This window comes from Octodon degus, unplaced genomic scaffold (genome assembly GCF_000260255.1).
Source record: "Octodon degus isolate 3935 unplaced genomic scaffold, OctDeg1.0 scaffold00088, whole genome shotgun sequence".
Classification (NCBI taxonomy): domain Eukaryota; kingdom Metazoa; phylum Chordata; class Mammalia; order Rodentia; family Octodontidae; genus Octodon; species Octodon degus.
The window spans coordinates 10,432,452-10,457,729 of NW_004524664.1; the positions used below are offsets into that span (position 1 = coordinate 10,432,452).

General features: G+C 36.7%; 1 protein-coding gene across 15 annotated transcripts in view; it reads right to left on the minus strand.

The window, feature by feature from the left end:
* Nrg1 (neuregulin 1) overlaps positions 1-25,278 on the minus strand; it is a 1,208,067-nt gene that overhangs the window by 88,780 nt on the left and 1,094,009 nt on the right. For 7 of the 15 annotated variants that reach the window (XM_023722043.1, XM_023722040.1, XM_023722042.1 and 4 more), the window contains one exon: positions 8,979-9,023. The exons of the other annotated variants lie outside the window; for them this stretch is intronic. In XM_023722043.1, coding sequence (XP_023577811.1) covers positions 8,979-9,023 — 45 coding nt within the window. The remainder of the gene's footprint in view (positions 1-8,978; positions 9,024-25,278) is intronic. 15 annotated transcript variants of the gene reach the window in all.

Below are 25,278 nucleotides of genomic sequence, written 5' to 3' on the forward strand. Positions count from 1 at the left end.
GGAAGGCAGAACGTCGAGTCTGACTATCTATTGTGAAAGAACAAATGGGATCCTATTTTTGCCTTCATGAAAGCTGCCATGACTAAAAGTGCATTCAGCTTATTTGGTGGTTCCTCCTTTTCCATCTCTTTTGCTCCAGAGAGACTGCAAAGTTGAGGCTAATTTGCATTTAGAGTCAATTTCCAAAGACTGCCATTGAATTTTTCTGCAAATGTTCTTAAAATTGTGCTGTTCTGCTCTGCGTGGCACCCCTGACAGTTCTATAGCCTGTGTTTCCCTCTTTTATGGCAATTTACATCAACACAAGTCCTGTATACTGTCAACTGACACAACACACTAAAACAAAGAATAAATAAACCTGGGAATAGACTCTGTTGGCTTCTGGTCATAAATACGGAAATTGTGAGGTTTTCAAGTTTGTCCTCATTTAACAGCAATATGTTTCTTTATGGAGCTGGTCCAGAAATTTAAAGCTAATTTTAAGAAGTCAGAATTCTACTATACATAAACAATAGCTGAAGACTTTAACCAAAAGATGTAAATTAAAATTGTCTGCTCTAAATGGCTATGATAATATTTGTTATTATTAAGATAAAAGGTTAAATGTAAATTATAAGTACAGCCAACCTTGCTATTAAGTTTTTTGGTTCCAAGTTTATCTTGGAACAGATAACTGTCAAAATAAATGCACTTTAGAAATCAGTTTAGATAAGGTACCAATTTATATGCTAAACTAAGATATAAGGGAGAGTTGCTTAAAAGAGAACAATAAGTTTTTCTGCATAAATTTTCTATAAATTGCAGATTTATAGCAGTTTCATTTTAGAACTGTTACTATAACTATTTATTATTTTAGATTTTATACAATAATTCTCCTATGTCTGTGGGGGAAACATTTCAAGACTGCCAGGATATGCTAGAAATACAAGATAGTACTGAACTTTAAATGTACTGTTTTTCCTATACTTAAACATAGGTGATAACACTTAATTTATAAATTAGGTACAGCAAGAGATTTAACAACAATAATAAAATGGAACAATTCAAATAATAGTCTTTAATAAAGGTCATGTGAGTTCAATGTGTGTGTATGTGTGTGTGTGTGTGTGTGTGTGTGTGTGTCTGTCTGTCCCTTTTTCTCAAGATACCTTGTTTTCTCCATGTATTTCTGGACCATGCCTGACCACGAGTAACTCAATCCTCAGAAAAAAAAAAAAAAAACAAAAAACTGTGGCTGGGGAACTACTGTATAAGCAAAACAAAACAGCACAGCAAAAGAACGATGTGTACTCAGAAATCGTCATCTGCTGCTTTGACTGTGGCAGCTGTTACTGATGGTCAAGCAGCACAGCAGTGTTTAGCATAGCTCTGTAGTGAACTGAATCTCACTTCCGGAAAGGAACCAGTGGACTCAGAAAAGTGAAGGCAGGCATCAGAAGCGAGAATTACACAACAAATGGTATGTATGTTGAAACGATTTTACTCATTGCTAAGTTTCAATAAGTGCAGTACACCACAGATAATTTTAGTCATATGAGAAACCACAGACCTTACACATTTATATATTAAAAAAGCCTAGAACTTTTATTTTGCCCCATCGGAAGAAAAACAAATTTTATTCTGAGCGGAACTAAGATAATACTGAAGCCGTTATCCAATTATTATCTTTTTTCATACAACTGAGGAATAACCACTCTTATTTCTCCCATTATAGTAGCAAAATTACAGAAGCAAATAAAAAGTTTACAAGACCCCTACAATCTTTTCATTAGTATTAGTTTAATTAACTTCTCCATGCATACTATCTCCAAAAGTGAAGAGATTTCAGAGGAAAATACCTCCTCCAAAAAAAAAAATAAAAAAATAAAAAACTCCCCCCAAACGAGCATATTTATTAAACAATAATGCACTTCAATACAAATAGATTAAGATTGGGCATATCTCAGTGGTAGAGTACTTGCCTAGCCTGCAAGAGGCCTGGGTTCATTACCTAGACAGTGAAGAACAGCTAATTTAGTTTCTCAGTCTTACATTTTGATGTACTTGTGACCCACTAGGAACAGAAAATGACTGCCAAACTTAGCCCATGAGACAATCTCACCTTCTTTATTTTCTTTATTGTAGGCCTACCATTTGTTCCACTGAATTCAGTTTTTTGAAAAAAAATATTTGTTTTCTTTTTCCTTTTGTAGGGTCTCACTACACATCTTGGACTCCTAGTGATCCTCCTGTTTTCAGCCTCTCCAGCACTGGGATTATAGGCATATGCCACCACATGCAGACTCAGCTGCCAGCTCAGCGCGCCCAGGGGTAAGGCCAGCACAGCATAAAAATAAATCTCTTTAGCATATGTTTGAGAAACATAATTACATTCATGTTGGGGAATTTGTAAATATTGCATCTCGATCATTTTCACTACCCCTTCCATATATAAGCAATACTTAACAAATGAAAGTACACTCTAATTGCATGTAAAATATTTCATTTGACTCCTCCAATCAGTGTTCTGTTTCAAATATTACTCCTTGGCTAACTGTAGGGCTCAAAGTTTGTGGAAGAAGTAAGAAGAGTTGGGCCCAAAGAACACAAGACTAAAGAAACAAAAGAGTTGAACCTGTGGGCAGCTTTGTCGTTAAATAGCTCTGTGGCTCTGGGCAGGCCATTTAATTCCTTTGAGCACCTGTTCTCTCATCTAAGATAAGGAAGTTTGGCCAGAAATTCTCTGTGGCTCTTCCTTTGTGAATCCTGTAATAGCCAAGAGTAAGCAAATGTTCTAAGGAGGTATTTATCTATCCAGTCAGTCCTGTCAGTGAATAGTGAGTGGGTATCGGCTGACAGCATTCTCACTGCACTCAAAGCTAAACTTATATTGCTCTATCAGGAATAAAGATGCCAAAACTTCATATATTAAAGGCAATATATGATAACTTGGTTCCCAAATAAACAATTTCTACAGGTGATAATTTTAAACACCAAACCAATTCTTCATTGGTTCTTGGTGTAAAACTGCTGTTTCTTATTGATTCCCAGGATAAAGTTACTATTGAAGTAAAATTCTAAAAATACATGCTACACATGATTAAATGTTTTTCTAAGACACATAGTGCTCAACAGGGTTGTACAGGTATTATAAAAAGTATTAATTTTTCACATTATAGATTATTTCTAGATATGCTAGAAAATGCTTACATCTATGATTCTGGGCTGAAAACATATTCATGTCATAAAGAACAAGCCCTGTGACTGTAATATGATCACACAATAAGAGAATTACTGGCTGAAAGAAAATAGAAGAAAGCTTTAAAGAAAAAAAAGAGAAATAGAAAGGGAGGGAAAGAATAAGGAATTGAGAGGGAAGACACACAGGAAGAAAGAAAGAACAGGAAAAAGAGAAGAGAACGTCATCTTACAAGCGTGCCTGACTTTCACTCACCCAGCCCAGGATTCAGGATGTTTATGTGTGATGCTAGATGCAAATTAAACAGGTAAAGGGCATTAGGAGAGCAAAGAACTGACAGAATTCAGCAAATGCATGTATAGGATCTGTTCAAATAAGGTGACATTTAACTGAAACAAAAAAGTTATTCTAAGGAAGGTTAAACACACACACACACACACACACACACACACACACACACACACGTACACAGCTGGCAGGTGAGAAGTTGGCCTAAATACTGAGAGAGAAACACATTTATTGTGAGAATGGATTTAATTTAGGAATTACTACTGTTACTAAAAATAATAGTGGGCCGGCCAGAGAGCTCAGTGGATTGAAGTGCCTGCTGGTACAGACACAGGGACTGGGATTCAATCCCCAGTATGCCATGCCTGCCCTGCCCCCAGGGTGCACTGAGACAGCAGTTGAGACTGAATGTGGTGGTGCAAGCCTGTAATTCCAGCACTTGGGAGGCTGAAAACAGGAGGATCACTGCAAGTCCGATCTGTGTAGAGACCCTGTAGACCCTGTACTAAATACATTAAAACAAAACAAAGCAAAACAAACAAAAAATAAATGGTAGCAATGTGTCTGCTATTCATTTCCAGACCTAGTAACTAGATCTTTCTAAGAACCTACTTGTTATTTTGATATATCATTAAAAGCTTCTCATCACTAACAGAAATTTAATGAATACAGTCACTGTAAATATACCACCTCCTGTTGAATATGCATAATTTAGGAGCATTAGATAGAAACTAAAGAAGCCTGAAAATAAAGCATTTAAAAATATCTTCTCATTGACATTAATGAGCTGGGTTATTTTTCCCCATTTAAAGAGATAGTAAGAGAGTAAGTAACTGCAGCACATGAAGATGTATCAGAAATGGAAAAAAAAAGCAGTAATGACCATTAGACTGTAACTCAACTATAAAATTTTTTCTCTGGTAGAATGAAGTACACTATTCATGCTTTTAAGTAAAACATTTGCCTTTACATGAAAAGATTTATATTTATATTATATAAATACACAATTTTATACAGCCTTGCCTAGTTTATATTGGGTTAAATGCTCTAATCTCCCTCACTAAATATATCATTACAATGTCTCCAATATTTACCCAATTAAGTTCAGATTCTTTACTGTTTTAAGTTTTTCTAATAAGGCTCTAACTAGGGTTCCAGTCTTCATCCCTCTCCCCACACATCTTCTTTGCTTAAAATTACTCTAGGTCTGCTAGTTGAAAAACTATCTGTACAAATTTTTTAAACTCTGCACTTTGATATTTTTCTACTGCACTTATGTCTAATTCTCATAGTTTTTTCCAACTTGATATCCTTGCTTTTATTTGTATAACTTTTTCTTTCAGCTTTTAATAAATTTATTGTACAGTACAAAAAGTTGACAAACTGGAAAATAAAGGTACATTATTAAATATACAAAGCAAATGAAAGTAAGCCAAACAAGACAAATATTTCAATCCAAACAATAAGATAAAGTGCACAACATTTATGCTAAAAACCAAGTATTGTACATGCAGTACTGTAACCAAGTACTACTTATCATACTTCCTTATGGCATCCCAACCCTCCTTTGATGCTTCTGCCTAGGTATGGTACAGTATATCCAGCATTCATTCCCCCCATTGCTTCTCTCCCCATTAACAGTTCTTTGGAGGGGAGACATAATGCCAAGCTTTAATTATGGTGAAGTCATTTACAATTTCTTAAAACTGTTATAAAGTTGCTGTGTTATGTTTTACTTAGTTATTTATCACCATAAAAAGAAAGATGCTGGTATAAATATATTTTTATGTAAATCTATGCTGACTTACTAGAATTTATAACATCGATGTCCCTTCACCATCAGTGCTCATCTACATTTTAAATGAAGTAAACAAAAGGATGCAGGAGAAGGAAGATGACACAGTGAAGTTAAAGAATTTCCAAAGGTGGAGACTTCATTCTGTTTAAAAGAATTATTCATGGCTAAGAAATAATGATGCACCTGGTTAATCCATCTGACCACAGCATGAATTCTCACTGCTTTATTTCAAGCCAGCGCTGATTATATTTTGCGCTTCTTTTTCACAGCAATCATCTATAACTATTGAGGCAAACCTATGGCACATGTTGTTTGCTTTTCTTTATAAAAGATAATAATGTATGAGTTGTTTTTCCTAAACTAAAACTTCAGTATTCAGGTTTAATTGCAGTGTGGCACTTTGAGATAAAGAAGTTGGCTTGGGTTTGCAGTTTGGGTACTTGTCTCTGAAAGGATTGCTAGCACTGATCTACAAACTTGATTATGCTGATTACCAGAAACTCGTACTCTGTATCAATAAACACCTGGCACATTGATACCCTGGAATTGTAGGTCCCCCTTCTTTTCCCTGAAATGAGAGAGTCTTCAAAGTAGCTCCTGCCAGGCCTGCATTATTTAGTAGAGAGTGATGGAAAGAGAACCAACTTTGAAACAGAGCTAATTTTCCATCTTTGCATGCTCCCTATTCTACACTGCGATCTCAGGATTGTTACCTAATATCTCGGATCCCTAAGTTTCTCTTCTGTAAAGTGAGATGCAAAGCTACATGTTACTGTATTATTTTGGAAAGAAAAAGAACCTAATACATTCATTTATGAAACACACTGCATACAAAGATGAATAAAACAGGGCTTTGGTCCAGGGCATACTGAGGATATAAAAGGAGGGGAAAAAGGTAAATTTTGCCTGTGGGAAGGATCAAGTTATCTTTGGCTAGGTCTTTAAAACATCCAGTCCAGTGATCAATAAATGGTTACCACCATTGTCACTAACATCATCATAATAATCTGTGACATATCTCTTCTTCATTGAGCAAAATCCTTTATCACACATCAATAGCTAGATTTACATGTTCATTGAAATCATGTTCTCCCAGGGCAAGGTGGGTCATGCCTCACATTGCATTTGCTTAAACTGCATTCAGAATCAATTTACTATAATTAATTCTGTAATAATCTCAGAGGATGACCCACTCATTCCACTTCCTTAGGACATAGCTGCCTTTAGCATCAAATGCCCACTGTCCCAGGTACCCTATCAGTACCAGTTTTAACTAGAAGTCCCCTTTGTTGGGAATTCTTGCAGTCTAAAACAGAGAGGAACAAATGATCATCCCAGAATTATGTTAATATGTAACAAGATTTAAATTAGTGGACTGACTAAACATTCCACTCACAGTGTATTTATTTTGAACACGTACAACTAGGGATAATTTCTAGCCAATGAACCATCAGGCACAGTGACAATACATTTTATATCATAATTATGATAGACACTATACCTGATTCATTTCCTCAGTGCATAATTTAATGCAATCAGGGGTAAATCTACAGGATTAACCAAAATGTAAAATGTCATAAATTAATTGACAAAATTGTATTATTTTTAATCTCAAGGATTCAGAAAAAGTAAGGCAATAACTTGCAAGCATTAAAATGCTTATATTAGATTATAGTACTAAACATAATAATAAACCTATTAGTAAAACTCTTCGTTCTGATCAAATGAGTATGCTTTTGTTTAGTAACATCCAAACTTATTTGCTCTCAGAGGAATATCCAAGATCAGAGAAATTGAGCCTTCAATTTTATCCTTATACTACATGCCAAAATAAAACATTTTGACAAATTTTAACAGTCAAGTCCTTTAAATGTATCAGAACACTTAGTAAGAAGTATCAAATAGTCAAATTAACCTGGAATAGCAACTGGTACCTTTTAATGTGCATCAGTATGTGTGTATTATACTACAGTAGTAAAGCAGAAGAGAATTTATTCAGTTTTCTTGTTATATTAGAAAATGATATTTAATTAAAAATAATGAGAAAATACTTTTGAGAGCTGAACACTTAATTTCTTTAAGAAAAAGAACTGTAGCTATCATAAGAGTTATTGGGTCATAAATAAAGAGTACAGGCCAATATTACCATTTTCAGTTTTGAAATGCTAACACTCACTTATAGCACTAAAATATTATCTAGAAAATAAATGTGTTGTATATTATTAAACATTCCTTAATCAAAACATTGAAACTGTTGACATATCTCTGGTTTCTGAAAATGATAATGGCTGAAGGGCATTTCACCTTTTAGGTATAAAAATCATGAAAAATACAAACCAGTCTTCCTTTATAAAGACAGTTTATAATGTGATTATATATGTTTATTTTTTCCCTTTCTATGGTGTTCTTCTGTTATGTTTTTCTATTTTTGTTGTAGGCAGCTAAATGAGACAGAAATATTACAGGCAGCCAGACAGGGCCAGACCCTCGAGGAGACAGCACGGAAGACAAGATACATTGCAACTGAGAGAGATGGATGCTCCTGCTGTGGGCCAGACCTAAAGACCAAAGGTCGAACACATGCTCACCTCCCTAAAGGTAAGCACCCGGGACTGATCATCACCTTGAGGAAGCCAGAAAGAGTCACTAATCCAGCTGCTACTGGCTGGCTACTGGATAAACTCTTGTTTTACATTCATGCCTGCTTGCTATGTGACTTGCTTCCCCACTTGGTCCTGGACTTAATCAATTTTACCTGAGCAACGGTGCTTGTAATGGTCCTACCTCATGCCCCCTTAAGGGAGTTCCCATGTTCTCCACCTTAGACCCACATGATTTTACTCTATAAAAGTCCCTGGAAGAGGCAGCTTCTTGGGGACAACCTGTTTCAACCTCCTTCTGTCCCTCTCAGACAGAAGCTTTCTTTCTCCCAATAGATATTCTGTCTTAACCTCCATTTGTTCCTAAAATTTATTCTTTGGTTTTAGAGAACATGAACTGGTCCCAGGTACCTTTCAGGTCGGGAGTTTCATTTTCCCTAAACCATTTGCAGCCAGCATAGTAGTCCTTGATGCTTACTAACCAACCTTACCCAGTTCCCTTCACCAATGATTAAAAAAAAAATTCTGGAGTTACTAAAATTATGGCAAAATCTCTTGAAACACATGAGTTTAAAATCTACCACATTCATCATGGGTTAGTTTGGCACAAGTCTGGGTGCTGTGCATGTGAAAATCTGCCTTTCATACAAAGAAATGAAACCAGTTATCTACTTCTTGTCCTCACTGGTAAAATGGTATTAATTAATTTCACCAAAGCCCATAAGTCCAATTTAACTGCTTTTATTCTTATTTTAATTGCCTTGAAGAAGGTGAAGCAACTGATTGAGACAGGAACTTATTTCAAGAGCCTCTGTTCAATGAGAATACTTCTGAGCACTCATTAAAGCTGACCACAATATAATACTAGGGATGAGCTCTTTAAAGTACCTTTCATTGGACCCAAACAGTGTAAAATTCTGCACTAGCCATTTCTTACATGACTAATAGAAAAAAAAAAAAAAAAGATCTATGTTAGACTATGTTATACAGGCTATAAGACTAGTAGCCAAATTGTCTGAAACTGACATCAACCTTAGAGTACAGGTGATATTCACATTGTTATTTGTCTGGTTTGCTTCCCAAACCTGTATCATAGTTTTTGCTGTTTCCCTACTTTGTCCTTCTGAAGTATTTCCTTTCTGGTAGGTGGTCCAGGGCACTAGGTAAAATGCAACAAATCCAATGAGATTCCTGAGACGGAGTACTGTATAACACGAGCTCATACTGAACTTGACTTGCAAAGACCCTCAATATGATTCAGTCTATAACATGGATGTCTGCATGTCCACCATCCCATTAAACAGTTGATATCCATGATTTACCTACACCAGACAGTGGAGCATCCGTACCTAATGTAATGTACTCCAGAAAAGATCATGTGACTTGAAAGGATGTTTTTTATAAACATAATCTAAATTTTAAAAAGTGAAATAAAAAAGAAAGTGAAATGACATAGCAGAAGGCAGCAAGGTGTTTTTTTTTTTGTTGTTGTTGTTGTTTGTTTTTAATGTTTTTGGTACAGGGTCTCACTACACAGCTCAGACTCATAGTGACCCTCCTGTTTTTAGTCCCCACACCCAGCACTGGGATTACAGGCATGCACCAACATGCCTAGACTCAGTCCCCTGCTCAGCACACCCAGGGGTGTGGCCAGCTTGGAATGCAGCACCAGGGGTCAGACACTGGTCCCTGTCTAAGCAGGTGCTTATTCTGCTGAGCTACCTCGCTGGCCCAAGGCTGGTATTTCTTAGTAAGCCTGACTAGTGTGTATTCACTGTGGGAAAACAGACTGTCATCGGAGGAAGAGATTTTTGTTCAGTGCTAGAAACATGGTTATTGTCAACTTTTTGGGAGCAACTTCAAGGGATGTGGCAAAAGGTGAGGAGCAGGGGTGCTGACTCTGGCTCAGTAGAACCTCTGGTTCTGCTACACAAGTGGCAACTGCTCTAGGGGGATTTTCAAAGACTGGAGAAGACACTAGAAACTAAAAAATCATTAACTAAAGTTCCTAAAATGTACAAAGATTATGAAAATAATCACAACTTACTTTAAGTCATTTAAAATATGCATGCCATGGAGAGAAGGCTAAATTATGTCTAGTCATCAAATTAACTGACTTACTTATGTAACAAAATAAATTAGGTGAGACTGGGCATTCACTTAGGTATTCTCAAGTAAGTCTTACAATTTTAAATTTGAAAAGGAAAGTATGATCAATAAATTTCTCTTCTCCTTTCTAATTTCTCATGATTTTTAATATGATTTTTGCATGCTTCTTTATACCTGGTAATCTAAACACTAATCTGAAAACAGTATGCAATATAACACTGACACACTCTAAAATAAAATAAATTTCAAAGTTAAGGATTACCAGACATTTCATATATTTAATCTGTCTCTTTATTCTTCAGGTAAATGTGAAAGCAATTCATTAAGAATTTGTTTCCTGAGAACATAACATATGCCAAGCATTATGGATGATCAGAAGATAAATCTTTATTTTTCCCCAGATGTACAGTAGAGTCAAGAAGACAATATTAATTTAGTTAATAGTAACTCACATTAATTGACTTCACCACCCCTACTTGAATAGTTATATCACTAAGGGTATATAAATGTCGCAAGCCCTATTTCTCATCAGCTGTTGTAAATGTAAGACATTTGGGATAAGTAGAACAGAACAAACTTAAATGTATATTGCTATTGTTCTTTCTAACCAAACCACATCACAAAAACTGGAATAACTACACTAAGTTAGGATCTTGAGGCACATGGGTCAGTAAGAGAACAGAGAAGCTGCAAAATGCTTACACGCACACCTGATAAAATCATAACCAATACTGAAAATCAGTCCCTGCACATGTGGTATCTCAGGGACCCTCAAAATGACCCTGGAACAATAGACTAACTTTGTAGGTGAAAAAAATAATGAAAATGCTACAGTAGAAATAAACTGCCTAAAGTTACAAAGTCAGTGGGGAAATGAAGGTGGAATTAAAACTTAGATGGCAAACTCCTGTTATGGAAAGAAATACAGACCAATACTGTGAGTAAAACAAACCCAGATGACGATAAGTCTTCCATAAAAGGTGGCAACTAGTGAGCAAAATGGGGTACTTTCCTACGTCCCCACTCAGATAGCTTCCCTGGGGTGAAGCCCTGGCCATCTGCTGTGGGCCACAGAGACTAACCAGTCCGCTGTATCTTCTCTGCACCCAAGCCACTGAGGAATCTCACAGAGCAGGATTCCCTGCATTTCATGTTATCGCTAAGAAATGTTCCCTGTTATTAATACAACAGAACAAAGCAGGTAAATTTGGCTATATTGCAACACTGATCTTCATAGTGCCCTCATTTACTAAGACTGTTAAGACAACAACGGCTACTATTACTTTTATTAATTATCATGCTTTTCATCACACTAGGTAGATAACCCAAATAAATTATTGAAGAGTTGGCAAAGTATGAAAATATTCCTGATTCTTTTGATTTGTATTGTTTGAAAATAGAATAATAGAAATTTCTCTTTTTCTTAGTCAATTTATACAAGGTCAAATTAATATTGCAAATTAACTATTGAGTATTTTACACCCAGTAGAGTCTATCTGTAATCACATAATCCATAAACTATTAATTCTTATTCATCATGTGTCTACCTTCACTAAAAGCTACATTATAATTGCCTTTATTGGAATATTTATGGGCCTCCCTCCTCCTCACAATACTTTCCTCAACGTAGCCACACTGAACAGTCACTTTCCTGTATTATTCCTGCTGTAAAACACTTCTCAAGCTGGGCTGCAGCTCAGTGGTAAGGGCTGTGCTTAGCATGCTGGAAGCCGGGCAGCGCAGCCCCAGGACCTCTGCACCATTCCACCCACCGAAAACGCAGTTCAACAAAAGCTGCAGTCATTGCACCCAATCTATGTAGAAATAATAAAATTCAGATAGCCTGAATTTGAGTCAGTGTTTTGTATTTTAGTATACAGCTGCAGAAATATAAACTAATCTTATTAAAATCTGAGCAATAACTACTTTCTCGGGGAAACAAAATGTCTCAGAAAAAAAGATCAGGTTGACAAATACTTGAACTGAGCCCTAGTACATCCACTTAAGGAGCTCTTTTATTTAATATGTAAGGTGTCTTAATCAATATTTAGTTGTAATTGAAAAGAAAAAAAGCTCATACAAGTAACTTTATATGTTGCTATGGCAGAAGCGAGGAGAATAATTTCTATGCAGGACATGTTCTACCTCCTCTTATCGCTGGTAAAGTAAGTACACCATGACTTTGTACACTGTCCAATTCAGTATTATGAAATCCATGTTATGTCATCACAGGTTTTATGACCTAATGCAAGCACAGAATGAGCCCCTAAGCTGAGGCCATCACTGCTGCTCTTGCACTGATAGCACACAGGACACAAAAGCCAAGTGAATGGGCACGCCTGGCCCACAGACTTGACTGAGTAGTTCCTCATGTAGCAGACACAGCCCCAGACTGAGGAAGACTTGGGCTCAATCTAAATCTTGCACTGTTTCTTAGAGGAGTCAAAGGCAAGTCACTTAATGTCTCAGAGCTTTAGTTTCATCGTCTTTAAAATTCTGGGGTGGGAGGAAGAATGGGGAGCCATTTATAATCTCTGTTAATTTTATTATTTTAATCTGAAATCCTCATGCTTCCCAGGCAGGCACTGGGCCACTGAGATATATATATATATATAGATAGATAGATAGATAGATAGATAGATAGATAGATAGATATATTTTTTTTTGGCCAGGTTTACTTGTTTACTTTTCTATTAACCACTCAAAAAAGCAATTTTCTTTGGTCTGAATGAAAGGGTTGCAAACTCTACTCACCTGCCAATTTAGCGGAGAATCCTCCAAAACATTCCATCTCACCAACCAACCCTCTGAATAGCTGACTACTGATTTCCTTAATGGAGAAGAAGTTTGTGTAGGGTACAAACTGAAAGGAAGTCTATGCAGGGTGAGCTTCAGGGGAGAAATTTCGTGAGCATTTTAGTGTGACTAATGATGCATTCTCAGGCTTACTAAATATTACTTTCTACTTTATGCTCATGTCAGCCACCTTAAAAAAGTTAAAGAAAGGATTGTTTCACATACTACAATTAGTTTTGGCAACGTTTAGATGTCAAAATATAATTCCTCAGTTTCAAAATAAATCTTCATTTTCCTCCTATGACAAATACACATGTAGAGGATTAGGAACAGAAGCAATAATAGATGCTCTCATGGAAGTAACTTTGTTTCTCTATATTAGGATAAGGCTGAAATCAGACATGGGTACAACACCTTAAAAGGAATCAAGGTGCTTTCATTTTTCATCATGGTACAGTAAATTTTAGCCTCATAAAAAGCATGGCAGAGTATTTTTTCCAGTTATATAAAGAGCCTTGAAATTATAAGGAAAAGGTGTCATCTCAACTGTTAGTGACAGTGAACAAAGAGTTGTCAGCTCAAGTGTCATTTTGGGACAGTGTCAAATAACCTCAATTCTCTAACAGGACTCCTCCTGGTCACTGCAGGACCCAAGCGGTCCTTGGAAATACGGCGCAGTACATAGATCATCAGCACGCAAAGACAGTAATGGCCGTCTAGACTCGGTTCATCTGTAGATATCTGTAGCTCTGGATCACAACTGATTACACGGGAAAGCATACAACACTCAAGAGAGCTTTTTTTTTTTTATTTTAGGGAAGGGTCTTCTGGGTGTTCAGGGTCTCACTACTAGATCGACTCATAATGATCCACCTGGATCATTTTTACAGACTCCCAAGAGCTGGGATTACAGGCTTGCACCACCACACCCAGTCTCAACTGTTGTCTCAGTGTATCTGGGGGCAGGGCTGCTATAGCAGATCATTGATCACAAACCCCTGACCCCTAAGCCTGCTTGCAAGCGCTTTAATCTGCTCAGCTATTTGACCAGCCCAAGAGAGATTTTTAAAATTGCTTTTTAAATACACTTTCCACTGACCAAAAAGCAAAATGTACAATAACAATGTGCTCCTTATTCCTCTAACTCATCAAAGGGAAAGACTGAAAATCTAAACAATAGAAGATAGTGACTTGTAAAACATAACCATTTTTTAGTTTACTTCCTCTATGCAATCACTCCCTGTGAAGATATTTAATTAGTTCAACTACAGATAAACTGAAAGCCTTCAGAATACCAGATTCTACCATTCATTCACCTAGAGATGTCTGACCTGATCAGTGATGTAGAAGCTTTGTCATTAGCGCTTCTTACAAAAGTGCACATCTGCTACCATAATCCAATTGAAACGGAAAGAGTTTTACCTTCTACCATGTGACACACTGTCACATCACTGTTTAGAGGGGCAGTGTCTGGTTTGTTGGGGGAACCATCTGACTACATTCAACTCATTTGCTTTCTGCCCTGAGATTGCACATTTGAAGGGCATGTTTCTAGTTTTTTGTTTTAATTATATATGTAAATACTATGGTCAATACTAAAATGCTTGTTTTTTATTTTATTTATTTTTTTAATCTTTTATTTATTTATTCATTTGGCACAGGGTCTCGCTACCCAGCTCAGACTTGTAGTAATCTTCCTGTCTCAACCTCCCCAGTGCTGTGATTACAGGCATGCACCACCATGCTGGGTTTGGTGGCCAGCAGTGTGCCCGAGGTCCCAGGGCCAATATGGCATGCAGTACCCAGGACCAAACCCAGGTCCTTGTGCTTGCCAGACAGGCTCTTAGATCACTGAGAAATCTTCCCAGCCCTAAAATGCTTATTCTGAAACATAGCTTAAACTTTTAAGTTCCATGAGAATAAGATGTAAATTCCTATGCTTTTAAAAATAATTGTATCAGGACTTGGGGCTAGTTAAAAAAAAAAAAAAAAAAAAGAGTTCTTTGTAACCTATGAAGGAGGAGGAGAGATGGACATCCAGGAAAAGTGAAAAAATGTTAGATCTTTTCACTACTTTCTCTGGAATAATAATTCTCTTTTGAGAGAAGAATAGTTATTTTTAATGAGAGTTACTGAAGATTACTACTGAGCAGGTCAATACTGCAAGGTATTTTTTTAACCTTTAAGTGAAAAATAGTATGGTCCTGAAAGGCACATTTTTTAACTTGAAAAAGCTTTCTACATCATCAACTGCACATTTAAATTAATTGATTCTGAAGTTACAAAAATATCCATACTAAAGCGTTTCATAACTTAGTTAACCAATATGTAGTAGATGATTAGACTGAGGTTAGCATCTTCCTTTATAAACAGTAACATAAAAGTGGACTGTTCTAGAATTTGGGGTTCTAGGGTCTTTGGATCTCCTCCCAATAAAGGAACATAGGAAGAATAGCTGGGTGATTTCAATACATGAACATAAAGACAATGTTAGATGCAGTTAATACATTTTATAATAGAATAAATGGGAGATGTACATTAGAATCAGGGTCGGAAGAAATGACAACTTTCAAATCAGAAGAGTAGTTATTTCAAAGAAAAATGGACAACACACCTACAAAATGCAGTGACTTTCATTTGCTTAAAGTGAATATGATGGCTTTTTAGTCACAGTAAAGAGTTTCTATCATGCGAGTCTGCTTTCGAATTTACTAACCAAATCGATTAAATAAAAGTACTTTAGACTTATTTCTAGGGAGTTCAGAGAGGTGATCTTAAAAGCATCCAGGAAATATTGATAATTCCTGCCTTTAGGATCTACTTTTAAAAGAGCACATTTTAAGAATCAATTAAGGAAAAGGCAGCAAAAATTTGATAAGGCCTGTGTGCACGTTGCTTAACATTTTTAAAACCTTTCCAAATGAAAGTCATCCTGCTAGTTATGAGGAACAACTAGAGTTCATATATTCTGTAGAGGTTTAATTAATAAAGGCAAGGTTTTCCCCATGGTGTAAAACAAAATTTAGCTCCAGGAAATCCCGCCTCTGTGCCTCTCCTTTGTCACAAAGGTCTCTGGTGTGAGATATCGAGAACAAAGAAGGCCTTCATCAAGCTGGCCTCCGCCTTTCCAGGTCATGCCCCAACATCAGTATTGCTGCAGAGCAGAAGGGATCATGACACAGAATGTTGTCCCGTGATGAGGAGGAACAAAGCAAGGGGTAGGGGAAATGATGGCCCACAGCCTTTGTCACCAAGCTCCTCTCTAACATCCCTTAGTCCAAAAGTTAAATTGGAACCATTCAGATGGACGGATGGATGGATGGATGGATGGATGGATGGATGGATGGACGGACGGACGGACGGACAGACGGACAGACAGACAGACAGACAGACAGATGGGAAAGGACAGGACTGAGGAGATCAAAGAATAGCAAAGTTAAGTGTAAAAATGCTTTCCATTGACCCAAAAGTTAATGAACTACAAGTTTCCAACCCTTCCTCTTTCCTTTCCTCTAAATACACAGTAGAACCTCAAAAGCCCGAATATATATCTGCACTTGAAGAAATAGCCAGAGTCTCAAATTTATCCTATGACAAGAGAAGAAGCTTCAAAAATGTTCTAACTTAAAAACAGAAAATTCTTCAACTGGGCTTCATGGCACAAACCTGTAATCCCAGGATTCAAGAGCCCAAAGCAGGAGCATTGCTGTACATTTGAGGCCGGCCTGCGATACACAGTGAGCTCAAGGCCAAAACAAAACCAAATAAAGTTAAAAACATCCAAATTTCATGATTTAGCAATAACAAATGTAAAAACATTAGGTGGCTGAGGAGACAGATTGGTGATCTAAGCACCTGCCTGGCAAATGCAATCCCTGGTACTGCATGCTGTGACAGTCCTGGAACTCCTGGCATGCTGTACCAGCCCTCAAACTGGGCGTGATGGCACATGACTATAATCCCAATGCTGGGGAAGCTGAGACAGGAGGATCACTACAAACCTGAACTGCGTAGCAAGACCCTGCATCAAATGAATAAATAAATAAATTTTTAAAAAATTTAAAATGTTAGGTACTTCAATATTTAAATGTTATAAAAATGCTTATAATACTAAATGTTAAAACAAAAAATTGGGTTTTCATCTGCTTACTAATTTGGTAAGATGCATTAACTTCATGAAATTAAGGAAGTGAAACAAAAGAATATGTTGTGTAGTTCTTTTCCCCATCTGTAATTTTCACCTTTCCAATTCTCTGTAAAGAACAAAAAAATGCCCAAAGTAATGAAGACTATTTCCAAGGCTAGGCCTCAAGCAGAGCCTGCAGTGGTCTAGCATGTACTACGAGGCAGCAGGACAGATTTGGAGAACCCTGAGGCAATAACACCAGCTCCAATCACTTCTCCATAGTAAGTAATGAAATGGTTTCTAACCAAATGTCAGCTGAACTTTAATATTTTAAAGAAATCCATTACAAATCACTCTATCAACTTAAATGTCAGTACACAGCCAAGAAAAGCTGCTTAACGCCAAATGCCAGACTCCAATATGACTTCACTTATCTGATCTACTTCTTTTTAGACATGACCAGCCATTTGGTTTCAAACATCCTGAACAACACAAAAGAGTCAAGTTTTGATTCTGTTGGTTATTTTTGTGATAGCCACAAGAGAAATTCTCTATATTTTCTTAAAAATGTGGGATTTGATATGCTCTAGATCTCTTTCATTCTTGACTTTTGGGAACCAGGAGCACGTGTTAGATGTCTGGAGTAGATCCGACCAGAAAGGGAAAGCCCTGAGGAGTTTGCCAAAGCTTTCACACACCTCACGTATTACGAAGAAGCCTAAATTAATGTACTTGGGCAACAGTATCATGGGTTTTGCATATTCTGCTTCTTGTTATCTGTATCACCCTTTTCACATTCATTACCAATTCCATCTTTAGCATGCATAGTATCTAGAAAATAAACATCCAGAAAATACAAATAAGCAGTATGACAGCAAGGATATTTTGAGACTCAATTAAATAATTTCCAGAAAGGACCCAGTTCAGCAAAATATCATGTGAGTTTCTGTACATGTTAGGCAATATCCAGCCTTGAAAATTTTGGATGCTTTCTGTATTCTTTATATTAAAGGGAACATTTGGCATCAAGAAACACCAAGGAAAGAATTCTATTTTATACAAATAAAAGAAAAACTAGTTATTAAATAAGGACGGGAAGAAGAAAAGGCTTTATTGTTGGGTCTATACAGATTATAACAACAAGGACAATTGAAACTAACATATTTTTACCATTCTCAATTTTTCACCAGAACTGGAAACTTTCAGAATCAGCAGTACTTACAGAAAAGCAGCCTCCTCCTATTTCCTCAACACAATAGGAATCTTACAGAGCAGAAATTAAAAGGAAAATTTATGTTTTACTCTGGAAACTGAAAACAAACAAAACATTAAAATAACACTTGGTGTAATTAGCTATGGCAAAATATAATCTACATTCCATTCACATGAAGCAATAAACAACTCCAATATAATAGTTGAGACAGCCGAATTAAGCCAGGAACCCAGAAGCCTATTTCATAGGAATACTCACTCTGGGCAGAAGGAGTGCATCTTAGTAGTAGAGCCCTGACTCACATGATCTGAGGCCTTCGGTTCAATTGCTGGCACCAAAAACAAAACAGAAAATAAAACAAAAGTCCTCCTTATAGTTCAGTCCCTGTGAGCACAGAACTACAAAGGCCAACATAACCTTGACGCTTGAGACCTGGGTCACTTAAATTCTGATTTCTTTTTTTCTGTTGAGATTACTAGTGATCTAAATTGGAGCTTCCAGGAGCTCAGTTGGAGAAACAACTATTGACAAGAGCACAGTCAGTTTTGCCAGGAAACCCTAGCTGGAGCTTTCATGGGGATTGAAGAGTTGAGGAAGAGACAGAGGGACAGGGATCTTTAAATAAGACCCCACATTGCAAAGCAGCAGCACAGTAGTTTCTGTTTTCTTCTTACCATCATCAGCAGCACCCACAGGAAAAGAGCCATGAGGCCCCTTTTAAGTAATTCAATGAGGCAACTGCTTTTGGAAATTGATAACCTGTTTGAAATAGTCTGCATGTGTCAGTGTTCCGAGGAGATTAGACAGTTTCAATGAGACAGGATAACAGAACTCAGAAATGATCAAAAGGGGAAGGAAAAAAAAAAGTAAATTTTAAGCCTCTGTTCCAGTTAAAAGTAACTTTTTAGCAAGTATTTACTGCATCTTCCAAAACCCATAGCACTATTAGAAGCAAGGCTTTCCCAGACTAGGCTTTTCCTATTTTTCTTTATTAAAAGAAAAGCAGCTTTACTAATGTTTTTGTAGGAGATGTTATTTTTCACACATTCAAATTCACAAAACAAGAGACACTGTTGACCTAATTTGCACATCTTATATGAACAAAATCAGGCTGGTATACATACGCTCGTGTCAGTGTTATTCACAGTAGCCAAGAGGGGGAAGCAACCCAAGTGCTAACGGGTGAATGGATACATGCAAGGCGTTCCACACACAAGCACAGCGCACTTGTGCCTTACACAGGAAGGGCACCGTGCCGCGTGCCACATCGTGAATGAACCCTGAGTGCATTATGTTGTGGTAAAAAGCCAGTAACATAAAATACAGTGTGATTCTTCTTAGATGAAGTATCATGAAACACAAAGCAGAATGGGGGCTGAGGAGCGGTGAAAGGAGGGTGAGAAAATTGCCCTTTGGATAAGGGGTTTCACGCTGGCAAGTGGAAAAAGTTCTGGGCATGGTGGACATTTCGTGTTGTAAATATCTTGTCACGGTTTTAAAAAGTAGACTGAGCAATAAGCACCTGGAAAAGGCCTGGCTTCGGTGCTTATGCTGTTGCTGCATGGTTAGATGCAACCAGGAGAAGCTAAAAATCATACAACAGGGTCAGGGAACTGGATTTTTCTTTTGACTCTCTCTCTCTCTCTCTCTCTCTCTCTTTTGTTTTGCTTCAAAAATATGAAAAGCTTTCTTTTACTTAACATATTTGAAAATTAAAGGTGAATCTTTATGGATCCAAATTTCATCATTAGACATTATTTCTATATGAGCTTTTCATTTGGAATTACAAGTAATTTCTATTTATTCTGGAAACAGGGCACAAAAACATACCATCGGGTCTTTGATCCAAGCCCCATTCCCTGGAATATGTGATATTTGAAGACTTCATAAAGGAATGTTCCTAATATATTGCTTTAGTCATTACTGGTATCTATGCTTTTAAAATTCTGATTCTAAAAATAACTTCCCGTATTTAAATAAACAAGAAAATGCACAACATTTTTGTTTATATCTGCATCCATGTATGTTTGCAATACCTCCGATATCAATGGCTTTGTGATAATGCAAATAAAGATGATATTGTGTCATATGTACTAGCTTGGATAAACTAAAGATACGCAGCCACATATTGATTACTTCTTTAATCTTGAGATACTCCTTTCCCAAAAACATAGTAGATATATCAATGAAATTACATGGATGAAAGAGCTCCAAATTGAGAATACCATTATTAATAGTCTATCAACGTCTTCTATGAGCTGCTACATTTCAGCACTCATATTTTGAACAAATTGAATTAATTTGTTGGTTTTAATGAAATAGCTTTGTTTGAATATTCCATGAATAAAGAGAAAAATGATTTTTTTGGAGGGATAAATTCTGCCTTCTTTTTGTACTTAATAATTGTATAACTAAATACTTGAAAATGCACACAAATCAGCATTAATATACAAAAATTTGTAATGCTAAGTAATATCCTATGCATAAACTGTGCTGAGACTGAACTGTAGCAGGTTAAATACAAATGCAATATGCAATTATATTTGTAATTTTCATACCAAAAATAACTTGATGCATAAATTATTGTTAAGTCTGAAAGCGGATATACATCCTAAGAGGGTTTTAATTCATCAGCAGTAATAAATGCCAAAAAGTAAAATAAAAACATCATTAAATTCTGTATTCTATTAACCCAAACTGTTACACAATACCAGGGGAAGAACAATCTTATCTGAGTGGCTCTATCAGGAAGAAAATAGCAATGAATGTTTCCTCAAAACGGGGACATACGTATTTTCCTATCACAATTCTACTGGTTCTATATATTAATACAAAATACTTAGGAGCACTCAATAAATATATGTTGAATAAATGTATGATGCTGACATTCAGAGATGCATTATTTAACAACAAATAAATCACTAATGTATGCAGAATCGTTTCCTTCCTACTCCACATTCAATTAGTCCTGAGGAATTCTTTCTTACTAATGTCTTCTGCTCTACTTCCTACTTCCTCTTGCACCATTCAGACTATCACCAAGGCCATCAACATAATCACTGCCATCCTTAATATTATTTTAATGTCAGCAACATGCATATCTTCTGCTTCATCTACTTAAAAAGGGAAAATAACAGTATGTGACTCATGGGGATCTTTTGGTAGGATGATATATGTGAGGAAAGCCCTGAGCACGCAATGCATGCTTAGTAAATGTTGCGTGTAAACAAATCCCTCATGCAGATCAGACTGGTCTATTCACTAGGTATGCAACATGCTTGTTTTCTCCTTGTTCTTTCCTTCCACATGAAATATCCACACCTATCAGAATCATGCACATCTTCTAAGGCCTACCTCAAGCACTTATTGATGTTCCTAGTTCTTAGTCATTAGTTTTCTGATACCTCAAACTTCTTAAGCATTTACTTTTCACACTGCTCTGTGCTCTACTTATTGGCAGAAGTTTTCTCTCTACCTACAGCATCCTCTTAGGGCACATAACTGTCTTAGTCCTAGTAGTCTGTACCCAGGGCCTACCGATGGAAGTGTTTGATGTATTTTTCTAGGTATGGAGAGCTATAAAGAAAAAAAAATGTACACTCAAGACCTAAACTATTTTGGAATATAAATCATACATAATTGAAGCAAATAACTGTGCAGGAAGCTGAAAATTTAAGTATACACAGAAGCATTATAGGCAGTATTGGCTGCTGGAAGGGAGGACTCCAGCTCTAAGGAACCTGCCTAAGACTCTGCGGAGTAGCTTTGAGGTGGGAAAATGAGGACAGTGATGTAAAGAGACTGCAGGGAGAGGCGGAGCTGACTATCAGGTATCTATGGGAATGTGATCAATTTGTAGGAGGCGTCACAATATCTAGAAGTTTGGAAAATCTCTTAAGCCCTTCTTCCTCCATCTCTACATGCAGGCCACATTGGCTGGCTAGCTTTTCCTACCTGTCTGGGCATGTAGGCAAGGACCTTAAGACTTTGCATTGGCTTTTCTTCTGTCTGGAATAATTCTTGTTAATTAACTCCTTTACCCCTTTTAAGTCTTTCATTAGCTGTTAGTTTCTCAATGCAGCCTGCCTGAACCATTCCACTTAGGATGACTGAGTTCATCCTGACATGCATGGTGGCGCACTTCTGGAAGCCCAGCACTTTAGGAGACTAACACATAGGATTGCAAGTCTGACTCAGGCAGGGTAAATTAGTGACTTAGTGAGACCATGTCGCAAATTTAAATATATAAACATGGCTTGAGAATAGAAACAATGAATTCAAGTGTACTACATGCCTCCTTCAATGTTTTGACAACGTGATGAGCTGTTTTCTTTACATGCTGTAGCACTTTCTAAAACAGTACAAGTCCCTTTATTTATTATCTGCTGTTTGTTTTCTCCTTTTACAGGTAAACAATTAGAAAGTGCCTATTCACTGGGAATTTGAATATCTGGAATAATAACAAAAAAGTGAAATTCTTTCTGCTGTGAAAGTTTAGCAAATTTTGAGAAGCAGACTGAAGCTCTGAAAAGGCAGCAGAGGAGATACAGCCCCATGTTCTGACCAGGCCATTTCTTACGTAAGGACATTATGTCAAAGCCATCATTTACGCTTTGGGATCTTGGCTGCCTTAAGAGTACAGGAAAGTGCTGAGACCAGCTGATCTATAAGATTTCTTATGTTTATAAGGAGAATGGTGTTCTTGTGGTTTTTAATGCAATCCAGACACACCCAAATTGCTATCACTTCATCACTGACAGCAACAATCATTCTGCTAATTTATCAAGTATATCTGGATAATGATGCTTCTGTTTAGAAAAATATTAGGCCCTAAAATTCAAAGATGCAATCCAAAAATGGGCATCAGAGATGAAAGCACACTGCTCAGAGGAAGGAATACAAGTGGCAAATAAATAAATGAAAAAATGTCCCACAACACTGGCCATTGGAGAAATGCAAATTAAAACAACACTGAGATACCATCTCACTCCAGAAAGATACCATCTCACTCCATTTCTTTATGGCTATCATAAGAAATCAACTAATAACAAATTCTGGAGAGGCTGTGGGGAAAAAGGAACCCTGTTCCACTGTTGGTGGGAATGTAGACTAGTACAACTTCTAGGGAAATCAGTGGGGAGATTTAAAAAACAAAAAACAAAAAACAAAAAAAAAAAACAACTAGGACTAGAAATCCCACTCAATCCAGCTATTTCCCTTCTGGGTATTTTCCAAAAAGGACCAAAAATATCATATCACAGTGATATATGCTCACCTGTGTTTATAGCAGCACAATTTGTCATAGCCAAATCTTACAAACAACCAAAATGCCCAACACTAGAGGAATAGATGTGAAAAAGATGTGGTATTTTTATACAATGGAGTATTACTCATCTGTAAAGAAAGACAAATTAGAAGGTTGCAACTAGAGGCTGTACTCATAAGTGAAATAAATCAGACCCACATGTGTAAATATCATATTGTCTCCCTAGTGTAAGAACCTGAAAGAAGAAAAACCTGAACGATATAATAGATACAGTCAAATGGAAAGAAACTAAAGGATTAAACAATAATGATGAGAGAAAGGAGATAAGAAAGATGGGAAAAAAGAAGGGGGAAAACATGCAAGTATATATACAGGATGGGTGATTGTATTAATAATTTCCATCAGCTTCTTGAAAATAGCAGTCAATGTGTAGAATTTTCACCTTGACTAACTCTGTATGTGGATATCTTATGATCTAAGAAACTACATCGAGGATAGCAATGTATAATACAAAAACCACTCTTGAATACTTCTCATCTTGGTCTTCCAAATGTGTACCATTCCTAATGTCTTATCAATTATTATTATACTCTTAAAGTAAAATAAAAATAAAAAAGACTTGAAAAAAATTAAGATTTCTTGAAAACAAATGGTAATATTCAATTATTTGTCCAATCTTGCATAACTGTATCTGTTAATTTGAGCAACAGATTTGATGATAAAAATAGATAATATAACAACCATTGTTAATTAGCTATTCCTGTTTTGCAAACCTGTAACCTTTGTGTTGTTGTGTTATCCTATTTCTATCTTTGTTTCTACTATTTGCTTTTGCTTTTGTTCTACTCTTTAAAATAAGATTAAATTAAATTAAATTAAAAAAAAAACAAGAAAGAAAGTGAGATCATTATGGAATTCAAAGGTTCTGCGATTGTTCTTCAATGACCAAAAGAACTTATTCAGCTCCTCTGTACTTATCACCATTTTATGTTGGGAAGAAGCCATGGCTACTAATGTGGACATATATGCATATAATTTCCCACACCGATATCAACAGATAGCATTTTGGCAATGAGGGCAGCTTTCTGTCTCAGCCCATCTGAATCTTCTGACTGTAAGGCAGATTGATGATCACCATTCTCTGCTCCCCTGATCTCTGTGAATAACGAATCACACACATAGGGCTGGCCAGATAGCTCAGCAAATTGAAGCGCCTCCTTAGGCTGACACAGCGACCAGGGTTTCTATCCCTGGCATGCAGTGCCAGCCCCGCCCCCAGAGCACACTGAGAGGGTGATTGAGACTGGGTGTGATGGTGTGTACCTGTAATTCCAGCGCTTGGGAGGCTGAAAAACAAGAAGAAGCACTACAACTCTTATCTGTGTAGTGAGACCCTGTAGATCCTGCACTAAATACATAAAAAACAAAAACAAATCACACACATAAAAATCACATACAAATGAACAAATCAAAATAGTAGCATATCTCCACCTTTGTCAATATGTCCTGTCCCTTTCTTCAAACTCGTTCCAACAAGAGCAAAGTATCAACTTTAGGATTCAAGAAAACACAATTTAACTTAAAAATGGCACAGAGGTTAGCTCACGCTTATATAATGCAATTAGCCATAAACTATTCCAATGCCTTTTGGGTATTAACTCATTGGTCATTATAACAATCTCAGGAGGAAGGTAATGTTATTGCCACCACTTCACAGATGAGGAAACTGGAGCACAGATGTTTTATAAAACTTGAATACTGTCACAGAGCTAGAGACAGGGCTGGGATTTGGACCAAGATGATCTGGTTGTAGAATGCATGCTTATGATCACTACACTATCATGAGATAAAATTCTAGTAACCTAAACCTCTCTCTCTCTCTCTCTCTCTCTCTCTCTCTCTCT